We start from the raw sequence: 22,293 nt of genomic DNA on the forward strand, positions 1-22,293 counted from the left end.
AAGACATTTAGGATACAGTCTGTGCTCACTTCAAAATATTTTTCTGTGGCAAAACTCCACAAATTCTCTTTCCTTTGGAGATTTATGTGCTTTTAAGCAAACATTTGACTACAACATACATAACTCAGAGAGACAAAGCTTGCACTGCATTCAATACAAAATAGTTGTGGTTTATTCTTTTGGGAACAAAAAATGGCAACAACTAAGTGTCACTTCTCATATTCAGCGATATCTACAGGAAAGAAACAACAATGGTTCCTTCTATCAATTACCATTTTTCACCAGGTTAAAATGATAACTTCAAAAATGTATTTCATATGGTTTTACCTTGGTGTGCATGTGTTTCACATTATGTCTATTCTGAACATTAAAACGTGTTCATTTCAATTTCATTTCCCTTCAGTCTTCATGCCTGCAAAGAATTTCTCTGTTGAAAATGCTTTTGTTTAAACACAGCTTCAAAAGCACTGGTGTCTGTACAAATTCCTATGAAGAAAAAAAAAATAGAAATAACATTTTTGAGGGGAAAAAAAATACCTCTCATAAAATAACATCGACACGCCTTATCGGACTCTAATGTAACCATTTCTTAACCTCCCTTTGTTGTCTTCTAGTAGGTTTGTCTGTCTACACCTTGGACATCATTTTCTCTCAAGGGCTACAAAGAGATCCAGACACAAAACAAATTTCCCCAAGAATGACATCCAGTTGTGCGTTGCTATTTTCCGTATCCTTTTTAAACTGGTTTTCTCCACTAATTAAAAAACAAACAAACAAAAAAAACAAAACAAAACAAATGAAAACAGATGCAGATGAAGTTTGAAGAGTTCTACATGGGAGATCATGTGTTGGTTTTTTTTGTCACTTGCTGATAAATCTTCTTAAAGGGTACTTGTTCTTGGTGGTCCAGCTGGGTCTCTAGTCCAAGAAGCTTGCGTCAATGTGTGCTTGCCTACAGTATTTCTACTTTACTGCTGGTAAGGGTTGACACGGGGGTGACCTGTGAATTTAGTGCAATGTTTTCCCCACTTTCTTTGGGAAAATTTGATTTTAGGCCCATATCTGCTCTTGCTGCTTCTTTTTTGTTTTTTTTGACTAGCCCTTGGTTGTCTTTCTTGGGGTCTTCTAGTTTGAAAGGCCCATTTCATCTTCTTTAGTCCCTCACAGGCCCACGTGTCCTTTAGTTTTTGGGCTTCTCTCACAGCTCTACTCCAAACACTAAGAACAGAGCAAAAAAAGAAGCCATGTGATAAAATAGACACTTAAAAGACCTTATCTGCAATAGTCCTTCAAGCCTCCAAGTTTCAAAAACGGTTGGCTCTTGTTGGGTTCATGTGTCCAGTTCTTCCTCCTGAACAGATTCCAAAGTAGGAACTACCAAGGATTTTGGATTTATTCACGGAAAAGAGACCTCACTAAACCAGAGCCGAGGAGAAAGGAGAGGGTGCTGTGGGTTTTTCTTTTTCCTTTGTAAACAACAAAACATCCACTTAACAATCCCACTTCTCCCTCTCTTCCTCCTCCTTCCCTCCATCTTTAGAAGAGACTAAATACAGCAGGTTCTGGATGGGGCAGAAGGGGGAGATTTGGGGAGAGGCTGTAGGTAGTGTAGTAGGTAACAGCAAGGGGGAAAGGTTGTCCCTGTGTGTTTGAGGGTTGGGGGGGGATCTGTGTGTTTTTGTGAGTGCATGTATGTGCAAAGGTGTGAGTTTGTATGAGTGTGTGTGGATGCCTTCCTGTGGGACTGTTAGGACTGTTTGAGGCGTTTGCGTGGGGGTCCGAGGAAAGGGCACTGAGCAGAAGCCAGGGAGCGATACGCTTCAGCCACCAGGTGCGGATGAGACGCCACCATGGACTTCCAGCCTGCTGTCTCCATCACCTCTGCAGCATGGCTGGTGGATGAGATGAGAAAGGAAGAAAATAAAAGATTACAAATCAAGTTTTCCTTAAGTAAACACATGCATAACAAATGTACAGACAGGCAATCTGGAAATCCTAAATAATGGCAGATTGTTTGGATCCAATTTTCCTGTGAATAGTACAGACTGCGTGAAACCATTTTACAGGTGTTATACTTCTGCCAAGGTCCACTTGAGGCTGATTGACTGAAATTTCCCTGTAAGATGGTGAGCGTGTGGCTTTGCCAATTTTTAGTTATCATGCAGACTTTGTGGAAAATTTACACAACAATGCTCCAATTACTGTGCCTTCAGACTTCAAAGAATGATAACAGGAATGACTGCTGGGCTGTGGTGACTCCAGCTGCTGGTTTACAATAGTGCTCAAAAGATACAAAATCTCCATTTCCAGTTAAAAGTTTATCCTTAAAGTAGGAGCCAGAATCAGGAGTTCAACTAAAGCTTAAGGGAGAGTTGGAAGCCTAAACCGGTGTAATCCCACATCATGACTGAGATTATAGTGACAATTTTTTTTCTAATATACTTTTTATTCATTATTACCTGAAAGTAGTGAGAGCACAAAGTCATCAGTGAAGTGTTCACAGAGGTCACAGATCAAGGGAAGCGATGGGCATTTTCCCAACAGACTGTTACACTTTCAGTTAAAGGTAAACATCGTGTAAACATAATGGTAATTTTATGATTTTTAATGATTTCGTTCTCATCTTTTATGCCTTAAAAAAAAAAGAAAAAAAAAAGAGAGATGGGTGCACAAATTTTAATTTTGGATTTTCCTAATCCACACAGGGTGAAAATAACACATACAGCCTCAAATATATACATACCTTCTACTAATATTTGGTTAAATGTCCCTTAGCAAGTTGCACCTTTTGGTAACCATCAACAAACTTCTGGCATGATTCAGCCTGAATCGTCTTGGCAGAGTAGTTTCATGGCATAAACCCAGCTCTTAAGCTTAGCTCACAAATTTTCAACAGGGTTGAGGTCGGAGCTTTGGGAACACCATTACATAGGCTTGTGGAAACATCTGACCACACCTGTACATACAGACTATAGCCCTGACGGTCACAGAACTAGCCGTTTGCTTCCATACACTTCATCCTGTTGTCTCCTATTCAAAAGCAGACTCAGTTTTTCTTTTGTACCACAAACTGAAACTCTTTCATTCTCCCATTTTGCCCGATAAATAACAATTAAATGGACACATAGTAGCAGTTAAGCGGAATCACATGCTAATGCAGTTCCTCAATCATACAACATCCTCCCTTCATTTATGCTTCTATGGATACACAGCGAGTTTGAATCCTTCTGATGGAAAAATGTTTTGGGGACAAAGAAGTCCATATTGAAAAGATATAATTATATTATATTATGTTAGCAGAAATGTTGTTAAATCATGTTTTGTCGAGCCACATCGCCCGGCCCTACATTAACAAAAAAGAAAGAAAGATAATAGTAATATCTGAGCCCACCATCAGCACAGACGTGTGTTAATATCACACTTTCAGTCAACAGAGGAGGTGACAACAGACTAGTGAGGAGTCAGGTTGCCCCGATCCCTATGAAAGCCATGGCAGGGTTTAATAATATCAGGCAGACCACTCCACGGGGGCATATGTGAAATTAAAATCACTAACTGGCACAGAGCCATCAAGAGATGAGGCGAGCTCAGGTACTACCTGTAATGATTCCAAGATAAAGAAGAACGACAAGAACCATACTGACATGACAGAGACAGGATGTACAGTGGATGTGGAGGACCTGCGAGTGCGTGAAAAAGGTGTTGGAAACCCTATTGCATGTGACGATGAGCTCTTTTTTCTTCAACTTACTAGTTAATGAAGTCGACGGCCTGCGTTTTGAGCTGGTCGGCGCTGTGCAGGTCAGCGAGGATCAGGATCTCAGCAGCGTTTTCCACAGACAGGCTAGTGCACAGCGCGTCCTCACACATGACCTTCAGTCTCTCCAGAGCATACTGTAAAAGAGTGGATACAAGAAGATTGGCAGTTTCCTCTTCTCCATCAGTATCTATGTGGTCTCTGCTGTCACAGTTGACCATTCCAGTGTTCAAACACAAAGCTTCGTTTCGTCTTGTTGTCAGTGGGGTCTGATCTATAAAATATATTATGTTTTAAAGAGATAAATAGGAGAGTAGGATATAAACATTTCAATGCTCGACCTCTGAGGGAAACTGTCTCAAAGCCAGCTCCACATTTGGTGTCATGGAGGAGTGAGATCAGCGTTAAATCATCCAACTGTTCACTGAAATCATAAAGTCTTACTGGGAAAAGGTTTACTGGGTACACTTGTATCATGCCATGCATTAATGCAACTAATTATCTTTACCTCAAGGGATTTCTGAAAGCTCGCTCTGCAAAATATACTTAGGACTAATTACAGTCTATAAGCTCTGTAGTTGTATAAGGTTTTGTCTGCACTAGATTATCAAGAGAAGAAAGGAGGGAAAAAACATGTTAGATGAAACATTTCATGTGTAGTTGTTCATTATTCTCCAAAAACTGACAGAGAGCCCTCAGAAACAGTGCTGAGCTGTGTGGTAGCATCCAAACCTCATTACAGTAACTTCTGCACTGGTCATGTGACGCACACTCTGTAAAAAAGCCCTTTTGTTTTATAGCCACAGTCACTGCAGAAGCAGGTGGGGTGAATTGATGAATGCAGTTTTTCTGAGGGTCACAACCCCCCCGAATGATTTTTTTTTCTTAACAGAATTCGATCCAAGCTCTCTGTGGGCTTGATTCAAAAGGTCTCTCATACACATGCTCAGTGGGCTCGAATTCCTCCATTGTCCACTAATTGCACCGGTTGACAGTTCAATCCCCACATGTTAAGGTGCCCTTGGGAAAGACACTGAACACCAGGTCACTCCCCAATGGCAGGTAAATCAAATTTTTTCCGAGCCTTAAAAACCCCAGAAAATGGCTCGTTGTATTTGAGTTTTATCAATTCAGTCATTTGTAATTTTATTTTATCCCATTCATGTTCACAGAAAGCCAACAGCAACACTAGTCACGCACGAGCTCTGTGGCCTCAACGTGCAGGTGCCTCAAACTGTAGAAATCCTGAGTATGTGGCCATGTTACAAACAGGCAACAGGCTTTCCCACATCCACAGAGTGTCGGGTAGCAGCTTCCCACTCTTATATTACCTTATCAGCTGCTGCAAGCAAGTCATCTGCCATTTTGTCCAGGTTTGGAGCCTTGTCTGTGTAAATGAAGCACATCATCTCTTTGAAAACCTCGGGCTCCACATCGTTGATCTCCACACGATTCTGACAAGACACAAGGGATGGAGACTGAATGAAGCATCGATGACATGAGCTTTAACTGCACTTCAACAGCACATTTGTATCACACCAGAAAAATTTAAATCCAACCTGATTTTATTTATAAAGCACTTTTTAAAAACCAAGAGTTACAAAGCACGAAAGCACCACAGAACAATAAAACAATAATAAACGAGGGTAAGAACACACTTTCTCATTTTTTTTTTATTCCTCGAGTTAAAAGCCAAGGAATAAAAATGAGTTTTAAGATGCGTTTTTGAAAACAGGCAAAGATGTACAGGGAAATAATTCCATAATTTGGGGATGATAGCTGATGAAGCTTGACCCCTGGTTTTCAGACAGGTTTCTGGGACTTTCAGCCGGTCCTCAGCGACCTCAAGGAACATGTAGTTCAGCAGGTCACGTGCAAAAATATATATAGTGGTGCTGATCCATTAAGAGGTTTTAAAAAGAAATAATAAAATCTTAAAATGAATCTTAAAAATGAACGTAGAGCCAGTGGAGGGAAACCAAGACAGAGGAAATGAACCTGTGGTATTTTGAACTAACTGTGATCACAGGAAGCGTTACTAAGGCCAACATAAAGCCCATTACAGTTCTCCAGACACACTGTGTTAAAGGATGCTCAAAAACATTTAGAAATAAAGCAGATTTGATCTCGTATAAAAGCCTCAAGTGGTAAAAAAACAAAACAAAAAACATTTAATGGCATCATTTATCTGCTTATCTAGTTTAAACTAGAGCTGGGCGATAGAACGATAACGATATGTATCGCGATATAACTTTTACTCGATAGAGAAATTAAGCTATCGCGATAGACCTCGCCGCTCTTGTCCTCTTAAAATAAAAATAAAAATAAATAAATAAAAAAAAAAAGAACAGCCAATCCAAACTAAGTAGCGCAGAGCCGAACCAATCACAGCCGCAGCGTCACGTCGCGTGACTTGTAACGTACAGCACAAGTGCCTAGCCGCACATGTGTTTGTTTGGGAAGCAGCCAGCGGGTAATGGAGCCAGCGGGTAATGGAGGAAATGAGTGTGCCGACTAGAAAAATCAACCGAGCGTGACCGAAGAGAAAACAGATGATGGTTCCAATGCCGGAGAGATTGTCGAACGGAAGAGCCATAGAAGTTCCGTAGTGTGAAGGTATTTCGGCTATTTCAAGTCTGACAAAAAACAGAGTAGCGTGCACTGTAAATTGTGCCGAAAGCAAGTCTGGAAATACAATAAACTGGTGCATGCGTCACACTGTGCGCCGCGTTATTGTTTCGGTGAAATGAATTTCTACAATACTGTTACTGTTAATTCTACTCTCTGCAGTGTTTAAATGCTTACATATACACACAGTTACTGTCCCTCCACACATACGACTCGGTTCTGCTTCTATGCCGCAGCTTTGTTTACTTTTTCCCACCGAGGCTTCTAGACTTCTGATTGGCCAACATTTCTGCACGGTTAGGAATCTAGCGCCACCTGCTGCTTTGGCATGTTCCTAGCAGCGTTTTCCTTCATTTCTGCCTTTATGTGTGGACGGGATTATTTTTTAAAACGAAAACGGAAAATCTCCGTTTTCAAAAATACCCGTGTACGCGTGGACGTAGCCTCAGTCTCTGACTGGAAGCGCTAATTCGTCATTCGGCTTTTGTCAGACTAAAGTAACTGTTAAAACTGTTTGAAAAGCTAAGCTATACAACAAGGAGAGATTGAGAATTTCCTTTTAGTTCTCAGTTTATTTGATATTGACAAAAGTTAGTCAGTTTTGTCTGTTCTTCTGTAAAACAAACTAAGATTTATTTTTAGAATTAATATTTTGTTTCTAAGTGGAATTGACAATTTAGTCTGTTTCGTTTGTCCTATTTTGAAACTTAAACGCTTTAGCGGCTGCCTTTTGTGTAGTTTGCAATATTTGCCTTTATTTATCTGAAAAAGTCTCATGTTCCTTAAGTACATCTACCCTGTTGAACTTATTATGGGAAATAAATATTTAAATAAAAACAAGCTGCTGATTATTTCACATTTTACTTGTGAGCAACGGCACATTTAAATCTTACAAATATACTTATTTGGCTTATATCGTGATAGATATCGTTATCGCCTGAAATGAAAAAAACATATCGTGATATGAAAAAATCTCATATCGCCCAGCTCTAGTTTAAACACAGTCACAGTCCACTATGCGTCTAACATGTAGCTGCTCAGAGGGGCACAGGTCCAGGAGAAGATCAGCACACTGGGTCAAAAACAATGACCTCATTCTTAATAAAAATTATTTATACTGCTGAGATGCAGAAATCAGTAATTAAGCAGCTTTACATGAGCAAGAGAACATTTTTTATTTAAATATTTGGAGTGCACTTGCATATTCATCAAGTAAGTGTGAGACTGTCTTGCATATCAGCCTAGTGTGATCCATTATTTATACCTACATTAGCAGTCACTTAATAATACCCATAGGCATTTGTGGTTAAATTACTGAAAGGGTTCAGTTTGGCTGAATTCAGTATTATCTGTAATTTAATAAATTCATAAAGGCCATTTTATCCCAACCACTCCTGCAATCTCACTTCTTACACTCACCTGTGCAAAAATGAAAAAGGAAAAAAAAAAAAAAAAAAAAAAAAGCTATTCTGTGCATCTGCAGCTTTGTCAGTGAAGGATGAATCCTGACCCCCAAGATCGGCAGGACAATTGCATTTCAGCTGTGCTATCATTCAGTTTCACCAAACGGCTCTGTGCTGCAGCCATTTGACAGCACGCAATCCTTCACTCGTTTTAACCTCACATCACGGCAGTGAAAATCTGAGGATTTAAAAAATAAAAAATAAAAAGCTTTGGGACCTTGGGTTTACCTTTTTGCTCTCTTCCATCTCGTGCTCAAACATGGCGCTGAATACTGGGGAACGTGCTAGGAAACAGGAAGAGAACAACTTGCAGTCATGGCGCTAATTAGCAAAAACTTGAATAAATTTCAATATATAAACATGAAGAAGACGCTTGTACCTGCTAGGATGGCTTTATGTGCTTGAAACTCCTGGCCAGCCACACACAGGGAGCAGTCTGTGAAACGTGAGTTCTCCCACAGGCCGCCCAGCTCGTCTGCTAGCCGGCAGTCGGGTACCTTTACCATGTTCATGGTGTTCTGACCAGAAATGTTGACAGAGTCCTGCACCACACTCACCTCAAGGGGACAAATGTAATGAAATGCAATGCGTCAAAAATGCAAGGTCAGAAAGAAAAGGCAACAGCAAAATGTAGCCACGTACCTCACAGAAGAGCGTGAGCTTGTCATCAGGTAGAAGGCCGTTGGCCTCATCTAGGAGGAAATCTCTCCGGATGAACTTTTTAAAACCCCAATCCTTCCCCTGGACAAAACGATACGCCCTCTGGCTTTCTGCAGACAGAGCAGACACAGAGAAGCCACGATAAGGAAAGTCTAAGAAGAAACTATTTTACAAAAGCTCAATGCAGAAAAATTATTAACGCCTACAAAATCTGAAAATGTGTCTGTTTCACTGAATATTCTGTACTCACCCATGGCTTTGGTCTCCTCTCCCTTGGCGTTGAGGATAGAGAACTTGAACTTGGCACGCACCTCGGCTTTTGGACAGCTGACCAGCAGCAGGTAGAGGGACAGGTAATCTTTGCTCTCCTCATCCAGGCCCTTGGGATTCACCCGCAAACACCTGATGGGGACAGAAGATTCAACAAGAAGGTCAATGTAAAAGTGTATTAACCCTTATTAGTATGTGTCATTCCTAACCAGTAGGACTGGGCTATATTATACCGTTCACGGTAATAGCGGTGTAATTTTGGGCAACGATAGGAAAATGAAATATCGCGATAGAATATGGGTAAAACGCGCATGCGCAGTGCCTTTGTTTACATACGCACATGGCGGCGACGCAGAATGAGAAGAGCAAAAGCGGATCGTTGAATGAAACAGATGAACCAGAATTGGTTTGTAAAAATGCTGCAACGACAGTGGTGTGGAACTGGTTTAGCTTTCGTTCGTCAGATACACAACAAAACACTATTTTTGGTAGAGCATGCTAGCGGGCCGTCGTTATTACAGTGTTGTTTGGAAAATACGGCACACTTAAAATTAATCCTTTGATTTTTCTGAAAATCGACACTGCCCCTCATAATCCCGTGTGCCTTATGTATGAACTCTGGTTGTGTTTACTGACCTCGAAACAATTTTATGTGATACACGCTCAAAAATCTGTCAAATGTTTTAGAACGACTTTGCTACACCGCTTGATGGATTGTCGGAGCATTACGGCTGCTGTCAGCAATGAATTTGCAGTTGCACTGTTAAATTTTTATATAACTTTAATGCACATAAAAAACAGCTGCTTGTTTAAGTGAAAATACATTATTAGTGCAAAAACCCCCATCAAAGTTGTGGAGTTGTAAAGCATTTTGTCTAGTGTCAATTATATCGTCAATTATATCGTCAGTTATATCGTTATCACAAATTTTCAAATGTATATCGTGATAAATATTTTTGGTCATATCGCCCTGCTCTACTAACCAGACTATTATGCTGTGCAAGGAAAGTGCAGAAGTTGCACACCAGGAAAGTTTAATGATTTCTTTGTTTTGGTGTATAAGGCTCTTTTATTGAAGTTGTACTAGAGGTCATTCATTAAGGCTAAATCAGGCTAAACCTGTGTTATAAATCTACATTTATGTTACGTTTGTACAGATTAAGAGATTTTAAAAAGAAATCTGATTAAAGCTAGGATGCTACATAAGGAAATGTTAGCCACGCTTTTTTGGATTTCCATGAGAATCCACAGTGAGAGATTTCTGAGAGATTAGAGCTTGGATGGCTCTAACTGAAATGATATTTGAGCAGTTTGCTTGACTGTTTGTAAACAGCTTGAAAGGCCTTCCATCAGACAGATTATTACATCTGTGTGTGTCAGTCTGAGCGGGATTATCCAAATGTTTGCAACAAAGCAGCCCTCATTCTGACGCACCATTTCAGCTTGTCATTGGCCCCAGAAGAGAAGGTGGAGCTCTTGATGACTTCCCCCATCTCCTCACGACAGAAGCTGAAGTTATTGATGGTCCACATGTAAGAGAACTTCACCACTTTGATCTGTTAAAAGGAAGAATACATTCAGAAAAGGCTTAGATTCATTAATCCGAGGTTCAATCAGACAGCGAGCCTGAAACAAGAGTCATTTCACCTGAGTGTAGCACCAGCTCTCGGCCACAGGCCCGCTGGACATTTCCGCAGGGGGAGGGGGACTCGGGACTCTTGACATTGCCAGTGTGACAGATGTTTGGGGCAAGAGGGTGAGGAAGAGGAATCTGTCACTTCCACTCGTCAGTGTTCAGCCCAGACGTCCATCTGCATCGGTGCGTGTCACATGGAAGCTGTTTGCCCCCTGCAGGCAGAGAATGTGATGAATTAGTCTGAACCATACAAATGTTTAAGTTTCACTCACACACTGTACAAAAAAAAAACAACCAAAAAAACATTTTACTGTGATGCCTCCATCAACCACTTGAGCTGCAGTTTATATCCAGACTGTAGAGACTAGTGCATGAATTCATGAGTTGTGGATAAAAAAAATAAAAAATAAAAAGGGAGGTTGCAGGGACCTTGAATTTCTGATCAAGCTATCCTTGAGTTTAAGTAAAAGTTTGCAAGTGACCTCGACCTTAGCCTGAACATTTGAGCCAAATTTGAAGTTATTCCCTGGAACAGTTTAAGCCATACAGTGTTCACAGAGACAGGACACTGGCGCTGGATCTTTCATTAATCTAGGTGAGACCGAATATCATTTCATTCGTGTGGCCCCTGCTGCACAATACTGAGGTTTGTTGGCTTGGAGTTAGATGAATTGTCCCTGACCCACTGGAGGACAGCAGGAGATCGATGGCACCATGCCTGTTCTAAGATCAATAACTGCTGCAGCTGCAATTAAGTCTCAAAAATGAACTGTAAATAAACAAGCCGTCTCCTAGGACTGTGCTAGGAATTTGGACCCACTGGCCACGCTCCCTAATTAACTTAAAGTCACACAGAAGCGCCATGCAGATCAGTACACGCACGCACGCACGCACACACACACACACACACACACACACAGAGAACAGACTTCATTCCTTACACACAAATAAGCCACAACATTAAAGTGTTTATATTGATTATCTTGTTTTAATCCAAGATTCTCATGAGAAGCCTTTCTGCCCTGACATTCACACACTCCCAAAGCTGCCCGGGAACAGCTTGAGGAAGTTTGGAAGACAACAAAGAGTCCAAAGCTTAACTCCAAACTCCCCATTTCTCCTAGTAAAAAGGTGGTGTCAACCATAAGGCACAGGGGCCTGACTGCTTCATGTCTCTATTGTAATCTAAACATCAATAAAAACCTACAAGTCAAATATCAATCCACAACTGAAAAGACAAAGAACAAGTGCAATATTTTCCCTCTTTAAGGAAAGTTTAATACAACCGTTCGCCTCTTTTGTAGGTGCCCTTTAAAAGATTTAAATAAATATCCGTTTATTTTTTTTTATTTTGTGGGAAATTAAGACAAACGGGGCTTTAAAAAGCTTTGAAATTTGATCTAACAATCTAGTTTTGTTGATGTTATATGGTATATAACACAAAAAAATAGTTCCCCACATCTAAACACAGAATTGTATAGTGGGTTTTCACGGTGCGTCATCAAACTGGAAGTCGCCATATTGGAGATACTGGAGTTAAACAAAGCGCGCGCAATCAAACAGAGTCTAAACGTCGAACGAAAGGAAATGGTGAATTATTGCCGTGTTTATGGCTGTACCAATCGGTCAGACTGTGAAAAACATTTGCAGTTTTATAGACTGCCAAAAGTTATTACAAATCAGGGAGAACAATGCCGAAAGTTATTAGAGGAAAGGAGGCGGTTGCGGTTAGCGAAGCTAAACCAGGATCTACAAGGCAAAAATCTAGACAACATTCAAATTAGTTCTGCCCATTTCTTTTTCTATAGTTAAGCATACTTAATAAAATATACTCGAACTATGCTACTTTTTGGTAAGGGATGATATCATACAGTTAAGGTTTGGTTGATTAAAGATGTTACTGCATTACTTACTTTGGCATTCACAACACATCTGTCGCTGATGACTTGATACTGCATCTCCCTCACCCATCCACACACCATCTGGTTATAGGCCTCCAAATTTTATAAGATTTAAGGTCTTCTGCTGTGTATGGGCTTGGCGAGAAAACCAGATAGTTGACGATATCAGGATATGCAATAGACGGAAGACTCTCCAGGTCGTCATTGATCCAAATGAAGGAGTCAATTCGTTTGGATCTGCACCACCAATAAACCTCAACTTTTCCAAATATCGTGCCCTTTGCTGCGGACCAAGTCCTTCCCTGTATGCCTTTGCATCTATAACGCATTTGAGGAGCTTTTCTGTGGTTTCAGACAGTGTTTGCAGTGTTTACCTCCGAGTGCCTCTGGTTTATTGGTGTTGTGTTAACACAACACGAATCTCTGTTAATCTGTTTCCATCCCCCCCATTTCTTATTTCCATTTCAACAGTCCTTGAACCGTTCATCCGTCTCTACCGGTGTCTCACACGCGGAGCCTTTAATGTTTTTACGTCTTCATCCATAAATTCAATTTGGGACCAAAACTTGGTGTAACAAGTGGGAAGGTTGGGACCGCCAAGCTTTCTGATTCTGATAATTACACCGAATGCAGGTGAGATGCCAACAGTGAAAGTTCTTCAAGGCTCAAGGAATTAAATACTGGATTCAGGACTAACTTTAGTATTTGATTTGCAATGGATATTCATGACTATCCATGTTTCCTTAGCAACCTTGGTTAAAATCAGCTGAGCTCATTACTACAGCATAGAGCTGGGCGATATGAGATTTTTTCATATCACGATATGTTTTTTTTTCATTTCAGGCGATAACGATATCTATCACGATATAAGCCAAATAAGTATATTTGTAAGATTTAAATGTGCCGTTGCTCACAAGTAAAATGTGAAATAATCAGCAGCTTGTTTTTATTTAAATATTTATTTCCCATAATAAGTTCAACAGGGTAGATGTACTTAAGGAACATGAGACTTTTTCAGATAAATAAAGGCAAATATTGCAAACTACACAAAAGGCAGCCGCTAAAGCGTTTAAGTTTCAAAATAGGACAAACGAAACAGACTAAATTGTCAATTCCACTTAGAAACAAAATATTAATTCTAAAAATAAATCTTAGTTTGTTTTACAGAAGAACAGACAAAACTGACTAACCTTTGTCAATATCAAATAAACTGAGAACTAAAAGGAAATTCTCAATCTCTCCTTGTTGTATAGCTTAGCTTTTCAAACAGTTGTAACAGTTACTTTAGTCTGACAAAAGCCGAATGACGAATTAGCGCTTCCAGTCAGAGACTGAGGCTACGTCCACACTTACACGGGTATTTTTGAAAACGGAGATTTTCCGTTTTCGTTTTAAAAAATAATCCCGTCCACACATAAAGGCAGAAATGAAGGAAAACGCTGCTAGGAACATGCCAAAGCAGCAGGTGGCGCTAGATTCCTAACCGTGCAGAAATGTTGGCCAATCAGAAGTCTAGAAGCCTCGGTGGGAAAAAGTAAACAAAGCTGGGGCATAGAAGCAGAACCGAGTCGTATGTGTGGACGGACAGTAACTGTGTGTATATGTAAGCATTTAAACACTGCAGAGAGTAGAATTAACAGTAACAGTATTGTAGAAATTCATTTCACCGAAACAATAACGTGGCGCACAGTGTGACGCATGCACCAGTTTATTGTATTTCCAGACTTGCTTTCGGCACAATTTACAGTGCACGCTACTCTGTTTTTTGTCAGACTTGAAATAGCTGAAATACCTTCACACTACGGAACTTCTATGGCTCTTCCGTTCGACAATCTCTCCGGCATTGGAACCATCATCTGTTTTCTCTTCGGTCACGCTCGGTTGATTTTTCTAGTCGGCACACTCATTTCCTCCATTACGCGCTGGCTCCATTACCCGCTGGCTGCTTCCCAAACAAACACACGTGCGGCTTGGCACTTGTGCTGTACGTAACAAGTCACGCGACGTGACGCTGCGGCTGTGATTGGTTCGGCTCTGCGCTACTTAATTTGGATTGGCTGACCTTTTTTTTGTTTGTTTGGTTTTTTTTAAGAGGACAAGAGCGGCGAGGTCTATCGCGATAGCTTAATTTCTCTATCGAGTAAAAGTTATATCGCGATACATATTGTTATCGTTCTATCGCCCAGCTCTACTACAGCAGCATACTTAAGGCTTTGTAATATGTAACTTTTCATTAACATAAATATCCAATCAGTCAATCACATGACAGCAACTCAATGTACTGAGGCATGCAGACAGTCAAGACAGCTGGCTGAAATTCAGTCTTCTCCTGGGGTATGATACTTCATATGTTTTTGACGGTGGCAACTGGCAAGATGGAGACACAGAAGAAAGTACAGAGAAAGAAAATTAAACTTAAAGTGATAGAGAGGCCAAATAGAAAAAACAGGCAGCGAATGAAAGATGGAACACCGTCCAAGGAACTATTCACCAAGATAAATTGCCATGAAAACAGGTTGGATGGAGACAAAAGAAAATCAAACTGAGGTGTGAGAGAGCAATCAAATATAGATTTGTGGACTGAGGTGAAGATGCACACTGTATGGAAACTTTACGTTCTGCACATTTCAAGAGCTGCAGGACCTCTTAATCAAGACACACAGATTTAGGGTAGTGCACTCATAACGAAACAGCTGAACTCATCAGCCTATCAGGTCTTAGAGTTTATTTTCTTTAAAAACAATTATTGCTCAACCCAAAAACTGACAATCCTCATTTCTTCAGTCTACAGCGAGTCTATAAAGCTATATGTGCATGTAATTAATTATTATTATTTTCTTTTTTGGTCAACGTGGCAACAGAGTTACTGCTAATTTAAACAGGACGTTATCTGCTGCTGTAGCTTTGCACTAAAGCCACACAGCAGTTGAAACAGAGAGTGCCTTTTGCTGTCAGGAAGGTTATAGAAGCACACTATATGACAGCATTTACTGCAGGAATTGTTCATCCAACACACCTAACAGTTAAGACATTTTTATAGATTTGTCACTGACAAGTAATAGAAGGAGTACGCTGCAACCCTATTTTAAAAAGGTTTGTTGCTTTATCTTATTTGAAATTGGCAAGTTTTCGTGTTGTTTTAGTGTACACTGCAAGTTGCATGCAGCAGCTGGTTTGCTGTATTTCAGATGAAGCTGTTTCATTAGGACTTGGTGTTAAAAAGCTCTTGATACTAACTTGCATCAGTCTCTTTGGTCTTTGTCAGTATCCTGTCAAATATTTTTTGTGGCGTGTTCCCATCTCTGAATGGAGGGCCTATGAACAGAGGATGACACGTGCTGTGCAGATTATAAAGTTCTTTGTGACAAATTTGTGATGTGTGAAAATACTGAATCATTTCCATTTATATAGTGTAACTTTAAAATGTCATTCACAGAGGTCAAAGGGTTTGTGATAAATTCATGCAGCTTAATTTACACCTGATAATCTAAACACTTATCACCAGTTAGGGGGAAGTACTAAAACTCATTCTGGCAGTCCACTGAGCCTGTGCAATTAATGTTAAAAGACAAATGCTACAACTGCTAACCTGGCTAATGTATGTTATTCCCTAATAACCATGTTAACATTTTTGACATATTTAAAAAAGTACAGCAGAGCTTTTAGATGTAAGGGCAGGGACAAAAACAATGTGTTAACGCCTACTGGAGGAATGCAGTTTCCTTTAGTTTGCTGTAGCTTATCGTTCACATCGCTTTGGCTCAAGCATGCTGTTGTGCTTGACTGCAGCTTAGAGTCCAGTTATCTTAACCATTTTCCTTCTGGTTGTTTAGTTATGGGCTCATACATTCAAAGTGTTCATACATTTCAAGTAAACTGTCAGAAAGGTTTTATTTTATGACGTTACACCCATCTATCTTAACTGCTTATCCAACTCAGGTAGCGTCTCATCAGCTGTTACTGGGCAAGAGGCAAGGTGCACCCTGAACAGCTTTCAAGGCTATCACAGGGCCCACACATAGAGATAGACAACCAGTCACACTCACGTTTACACCTAGTTTTAGAATAAATTGAAAGACCTAACATGTGTGTCTTTGTACTGTAGAAGGAGGCCATTGCACCTGGAGAAAACCCATGCAGGTAAAGTGGGAACAGGCAAAATCCATACAGACAAGCTACAGCTAGCAAGCGGGTTCAAACCAGGAGCTCTCTTGCTGTGAGGAGACCGTGCTAAGCACTCCACCACCATATTGTCCATTTATAATGGTAACATAAGGGGCATAAGCAAATTAAAAAGTATTATTCATTTGCTTAGGTCTTTTCTTTAAAAAAATGTAAGCAGAAAAAAAGCAGTATTGTGTAAGACAACTATAATCATATTGGCAATATATAGTCCAATCATTTTAGCAAAAGGTAGGGCAAGGCTCTTACAATAATAACACCTGGAATCAAAACACAGCAGATTGCAAAAGTACAGGAAATAAAACTCCATTAACCTGCCAATTTGTCAAGCCTTTTCAATTTTCAAACACAAAAAAGGCCAAACTTCACAGAGCTGCTGACATCATCCAACGTGACAGCTTTGGCTACAAAAACCCACCGAGTAACTACACAACATAAAAAGAAAATAATAGGAAAACAAATCTTGGCAAAGGGTGACATAGACTATAAAGTGGATCTGAGTTCAACACAAAACTCCACGATTACTTTGCAAACACAAAAAACGATCCTGGTATATATTGAGAGGACAGCTGAGACTGCGGTAAATTTGCTCAGCTCAGATGGGGTCCAGTATGTTTGGTTTGCGCCTGACCAGAATTATCACAATCAAAGCAAACCCCCAACACTGGGAGCTCTGGATGTGGGATTGTGAGGATGTGTGACTGCATGAGAGCTAAGGTGTTTATAGACGGCACAATGAATGACTCCTAGTCTGCAGAAGCCTGTCAGAAGAGGAACTACCCAAAGCGTAGTGCCAAAAATCACAAGTGGGGTGGGGGGCAAAAACTAAGACAAAAAGTATGTTGTCTAACTTGAATCCAAAAGAGCACCTTCAGGATATTTTAGAGACAAAGGAAGAGAAATGCAACGAGTCAAGCAGAAACAAGCTCTCCGTATATCTGTGCAGCGCTATGCAAAGGAGGACTGAGTCCATCACCAACAAATGAAGGTGGATATGCGATAAAAATAAATAAATGATTAAAATCATGGTAAGAAAAGTGTAACTGTTGCTGCATTTTCAATGGCAAGTAAAAACTATTACCGTAGTAATATTTTTCCTATTCAAATAAGACCAAATGCAGTTAATGCAAATGATCCTGCTGTATACTGGACATGTTTTATTTGTAGGTGATAAAAATAATAAATAAAAACCTGTGGAGATGTGGAATACACACTGTGGCAGTTATGTGTTTCCTGACATTTTACTCACCTGACTTAAAAAAAAAAGAAGACGAAAAAAAGGACAAATCAATCTCTACTCTAAATTAAAGACTGAAGGTTTGGAGGCATTTCAGACAGCAATTTTCAACGGGGGGGATGAAAAAAAAAAATTGCAGGCCTTGTCGAAGTGTCAGTGAACACAATGTCTGTTTCCAAAGCTTTGGTCTTTGAGGACTGCAGTAAGCCACAGAAAACCTTAAAACTATAATTGGTACAGGGACCGGGGATCGATTGCAGGGCGCGTGTTCGGCCTCTGTGGGAGCGATTTCATATTCTGCCCTCGGTCACGGTGCTCCTCCTTTCCTAAAAACTCAATCTCGGAGAGGTATGAACTATTGATTTTGCTACAGCGATCAGCTTGCCTCGTTCTCATCCTCAACTTTGCGCAGACCCGCAATTACACTGAAGGGGATTTGACAGGGCGAAAAAGCATTAGCAGCCAGGTTTCGGCTCCTGTCTGTACTTCCCGAGCAAAACCCCGCTCGCTTCACCACGTACATGAGGGTTAAAGGGAGGACAGGCCTCAATGCATTGCTAAGATCACTGGTCACCTGGTTCATATTGTTACCAACAGATACACTTATTGTCTTAACCTCCAAAGACACATGGGAGTATCAGAGTAGTATTACTGTTTTCAATTTGCTTAATTTTGTATCAAACATTGGTTTAGTTTTTGGGGGGGGTTTGAAGCTCAAAAACTAAATGATCCTTTGGAGACATTTATCTAACCACACAGTACTCAACTGAAATGAAATAAGTTAACATAGACCTGGATTTAGGGTCAGTGTGCTCATAATAATACATAATCCCCTACATCTTAATGAGCTAATAAACCCAGAGTGCATCCCTTTAGCGCAAATCCTGACATGTCAACCATGTCTATTATGTAAGAAGGGAAAATTAAGTAGCACAGATGCCATTCATTAACACAACAGTCAGTGGTCTGACTGAGTGGTCTGAATTTTTTAAATAAAAATCACCCAAATATTAATTAAAATGTTCTTTTGATTGCAGTAATTTAAACCCATCACTGAGCCCTTCCTAGGGATGAAGCCAATGCTTGTGACTCAGAAATCACAATCATATGCATTAAGTTGAAAACCTATTTGAGATTTCAGCTGCAGCAGTCACTCTGCAACCTATGCGTTTTTAACAAAATAGCAATGAAAGCTCACAGGCAGTGGATTTTTCTTAGTGGGTGATCCCACTGAAGGTGAACTCAGCTCAACTGAGTTAAGTATAGGGGGGGTGAAAAAAAAAAAAAGATGAGCTCAGGGAAAAAACAGATTAAAGGCCACTTCAAGTCTGCTGCACGGCAGGTTTTTGATTTGGCAAAAGAAATGCATTGCTGGAATCAGTGCAACTGCTGCAAGACAGCCCTGCACTGCAAGTAATACTCAGCATCACCTAAATATAGAGCTGCAAGTCTATGTTCTGATAAATTATTTGATTGGCGGGGGGAACGGCTTCTTAAAAACAAAGTTTCTCAAAGCCACAGTTTACAACTCAGTTTACCTGCCAGAAATACAGCACAGCTGCATCAGAGATGTAGACGTCCTCCTTTAGATTTGAGATAAACACATAAATAACACGACTGGTTTAAGACTTTGTTTGTTTACACTGACCTGACTCACTCATTACTTTGTGCCTAAACCGAGAAGGCAATCAGTGTTCACAGTGAACTTTGACTCACAATTTCCACCCAAACAATAATCCCTGACAGCTGGTCACCTCACCACTTTGTGAGCAGCATGGTTTATATACTTTACAGGAATACAAGTCATAACCACATGAGCACTTCCACGGATAAACCTTTCGAGTTAAAACAGCCTGCACTGACTGAGCAGTGAGTGAATGACTCCAATAAACAGTATGACGGAGGCCCAGTTGTGAATTCCAAATCTAATTGAATGCAACACCACAAAGTTTAAACATGGTATTTTTCTGAGTATTTCTTTGAAGTTGAAGAGCCTGTACTTTAATTTAGTTCATGCCGGGAAGTTAAACTCACTTAATGTAGGCGGTGACAGTAGCAGGTAGTTAACCTGCTAACAATGTGCACTAATCGACACCGGTATTTCGTTTTGAAATGGCACCGCATTTTAATTACGAATGCAGACCATTGTGGTCATAAAAAAGAAACGTGACAGTCTCTGGCATAGCTATTAATACATAAATCCTGCCGGTAATCCAGACAATGCACCAATAGCACCACAGCTTAAGCGGGGAGAGCTAGTTGGCTAGTTAGCCCTTTGCCTTTAGCAGCTAACCTAAGCCAAACAAAAAGGTCGGGGAAATAACTGCGCAAACTACAGCTAAAAATGCTACACGACTACCTTTGTCGTGTTTCTTTAAGTCCTTAATCCCTATCTCACGGCTTTCTTTTTATTTTCCGCTAGACTCACCTTAATGTTGGATTTAATTACAACGCTAGTTGGCCGGAGTCTTGTGTTGTTGTTAGCTAGCTGGCTGTTGAGCTGGACCACTATAGCAGTGTCTCACAAATAGCACACCCTGCTGTCTGGGAGTAATTTCACAAACCACTGCTATATATCCATCTATAAATGTGGTCTGAAGTTCATAAACACTTATCATCATGTCACGGTGATTTTCAGCTTATTTATTTTCAGCCTAATTATTTGTTTGAACTATTCTTTTCTGGGGTGTAATGACTGTACAACAACAAAAGTATTCTGGGTGCACAAGTTTAATTCCATTTTCAAATTCAAATTTTATCTGAATTAACACACACAGCCATACACAGTACAACATGTGGTGAAATGCTTATTGCTGTGCAATACCCGACCATTAAATGACAGTAAGATTTACAGATTACTACAAAATTTACAGGTTTTAACTTGGAAATTTACAGTAAAAATGTGCAAATAACAGTTCATGAAATAAATTATGAATAAAAAAGAAAAAAGAAAGAAGAACTTATTAATTATAAGAAGTGTGCAAAAAACCAGAGTGCGTGTGGTGATGTGATGCGTGTGGCAGAGTCCAGTCCTACACCTGGTTCAGGGTCCGAATAGCCTGGGGGAAGAAGCTCGTCCTCATTCTTTCTATTTTGGCCTTAAGGGAGCAGAAGCGCTTCCCAGGCCTCAACAGTGAGAAGAGTCCATTGTTGGGATGGTAGAGGTCCATCATAATCTTCCTGGCTTTAGTCTTTCACCGCTTGGTGTAAATGGACAGCAGGTCAGGAAGTTCTGATCGAATGATGCGTTCAGCCGAGTGCACCACTCTTTGCAGATCTTGTCTGTCCTGCTTGGTGCTGTTCCCAAACCAGGTGCAGATGTTTCCCATCAGGAAGCTCTCAATGGTGCAGGAGTAGAAGTTCTTAAGCACCCTCAGTGGCAGATGGAAGTCTCTAAGTCTTTTGAGTTTTCTCTAATCGACACAGGGTCAACATTGTACATACAGGCTCAAATATAAACATACACTCACTTAAATCTTTTATGTGTTGCTTAAGGTTTTACAGTGTCCAACACTCAGAGCAATAGGAAAGTACAAGTAGCTCACTGAAGATTTAATATGAACTGTAGATTTACACAAGCTAGCAAGGTATTTTGGAGCCATTTCTAAACAACGGCACTATCCAAGATAATCAGTTCAAACTTTATTAAAGTACAACTTATTTTGATGTCTCATTTTGCCAAGGTCTGGAAGAAGACCCTCGGATAAGAGAGAAAATTGGTTAGGATGTTCAAGAACAACAGCTCTGGCCAAGAATGCACATCTATTCCAAATCTGACACCTTCAAGCTCAATTTAGAATTAGATTTGCTATATGGACAAGCCAAATACATTCTAGGGAAGAGTATTATGGTCAAATGAGAAAAAGATGAGCTATTTGGCCACAACAACAGAGGGATGTTTCAAGAAGTAAAGGTTGGGCTTTCAAACCTAAGAACACTGTATCAGCTGTCAAGCATGCTGGTGGTAGCATCATGCTCTGGGACTGCTCCCAGTGGTGCTGGTACATTGCACACCTTAAATCAACAGTTAGATGTTTGAAACATAGACACAACTGAGTGTTTCAATAGGGAAATGATCCCAAACACATGTTACGTTGATTTTGGAATCAATAAAGCAGGCTAACACTAAGCTTCTAGAATGGCTGTCTCAAAACTCCAATGTCAACCCTATTGAGAATTCCATCAATTCCTCCAAAAAGAGTGATTAAATATCCAGCTAGAATTGTGACACAGGCATCTGTGACACAAGCAAGTTGTGTCTCAACCATAACCCTTTGGTTATGGTTGAGACACAACCTGCTAAGGGGCATTTAACCAAATATTAGTGGGAGAGTATATATATTTCCAATGGTCACCAATGTGTTGCAAGAAAGACCAATAACCATGGGAAATTTTGAATCACCAGTTAAAATAATTCCAGTAACTGCATGTCTTTGGACTGTGGGAGTAAGCGAGAACATGCAGACTCCACACAGAAAACCCCCCCCGACCAGATGATGGATTCAAACCCAGGACCTTCTTGCTGTGAAGCAACAGTGCTAAACCCCATACGACCATGC

The 22,293-nt window shown here is 40.3% G+C and overlaps 1 protein-coding gene across 2 annotated transcripts; it reads right to left on the reverse strand.

Moving 5' to 3' along the window:
• Positions 1-149: 149 nt before the first annotated feature.
• On the reverse strand, positions 150-20,298 carry LOC113019360 (speckle-type POZ protein). Of its 2 annotated transcripts, XM_026163019.2 has the most exons (10): positions 20,163-20,298; positions 10,426-10,626; positions 10,213-10,334; positions 8,759-8,910; positions 8,491-8,618; positions 8,228-8,405; positions 8,077-8,132; positions 5,089-5,211; positions 3,752-3,894; positions 150-1,892 (listed from the first exon to the last, which is right to left on the reverse strand). In XM_026163019.2, exons 2-10 carry the CDS (start codon positions 10,501-10,503, stop codon positions 1,748-1,750), a joined length of 1,125 nt encoding a protein of 374 aa, XP_026018804.1. In that variant the 5' UTR covers positions 10,504-10,626; positions 20,163-20,298; the 3' UTR covers positions 150-1,747. The 2 variants fall into 2 exon arrangements, with proteins under 2 accessions (XP_026018804.1, XP_080161230.1); XM_080305104.1 differs by lacking the exon at positions 20,163-20,298 and having other exon boundaries at positions 10,426-10,642.
• Between the last annotated feature and the right edge of the window lie 1,995 nt (positions 20,299-22,293).

Source organism: Astatotilapia calliptera, chromosome 8 (assembly GCF_964374335.1).
Source record: "Astatotilapia calliptera chromosome 8, fAstCal68.1, whole genome shotgun sequence".
Taxonomy (NCBI): Eukaryota; Metazoa; Chordata; class Actinopteri; order Cichliformes; family Cichlidae; genus Astatotilapia; species Astatotilapia calliptera.

Coding starts and splice junctions, on each gene's coding strand:
- LOC113019360 (XM_026163019.2), bottom strand. CDS start 10,503: ATGTCAAGAGTCCCGAGTCCCCCTCCCCCTGCGGAAATGTCCAGCGGG. Junction 8,133..8,227: donor ACATAAAGCCATCCTAGCAG/GTACAAGCGTCT, acceptor CCTGTTTCCTAG/CACGTTCCCCAGTATTCAGC. Junction 3,895..5,088: donor TGCTTGCAGCAGCTGATAAG/GTAATATAAGAG, acceptor ACTCTTTTACAG/TATGCTCTGGAGAGACTGAA.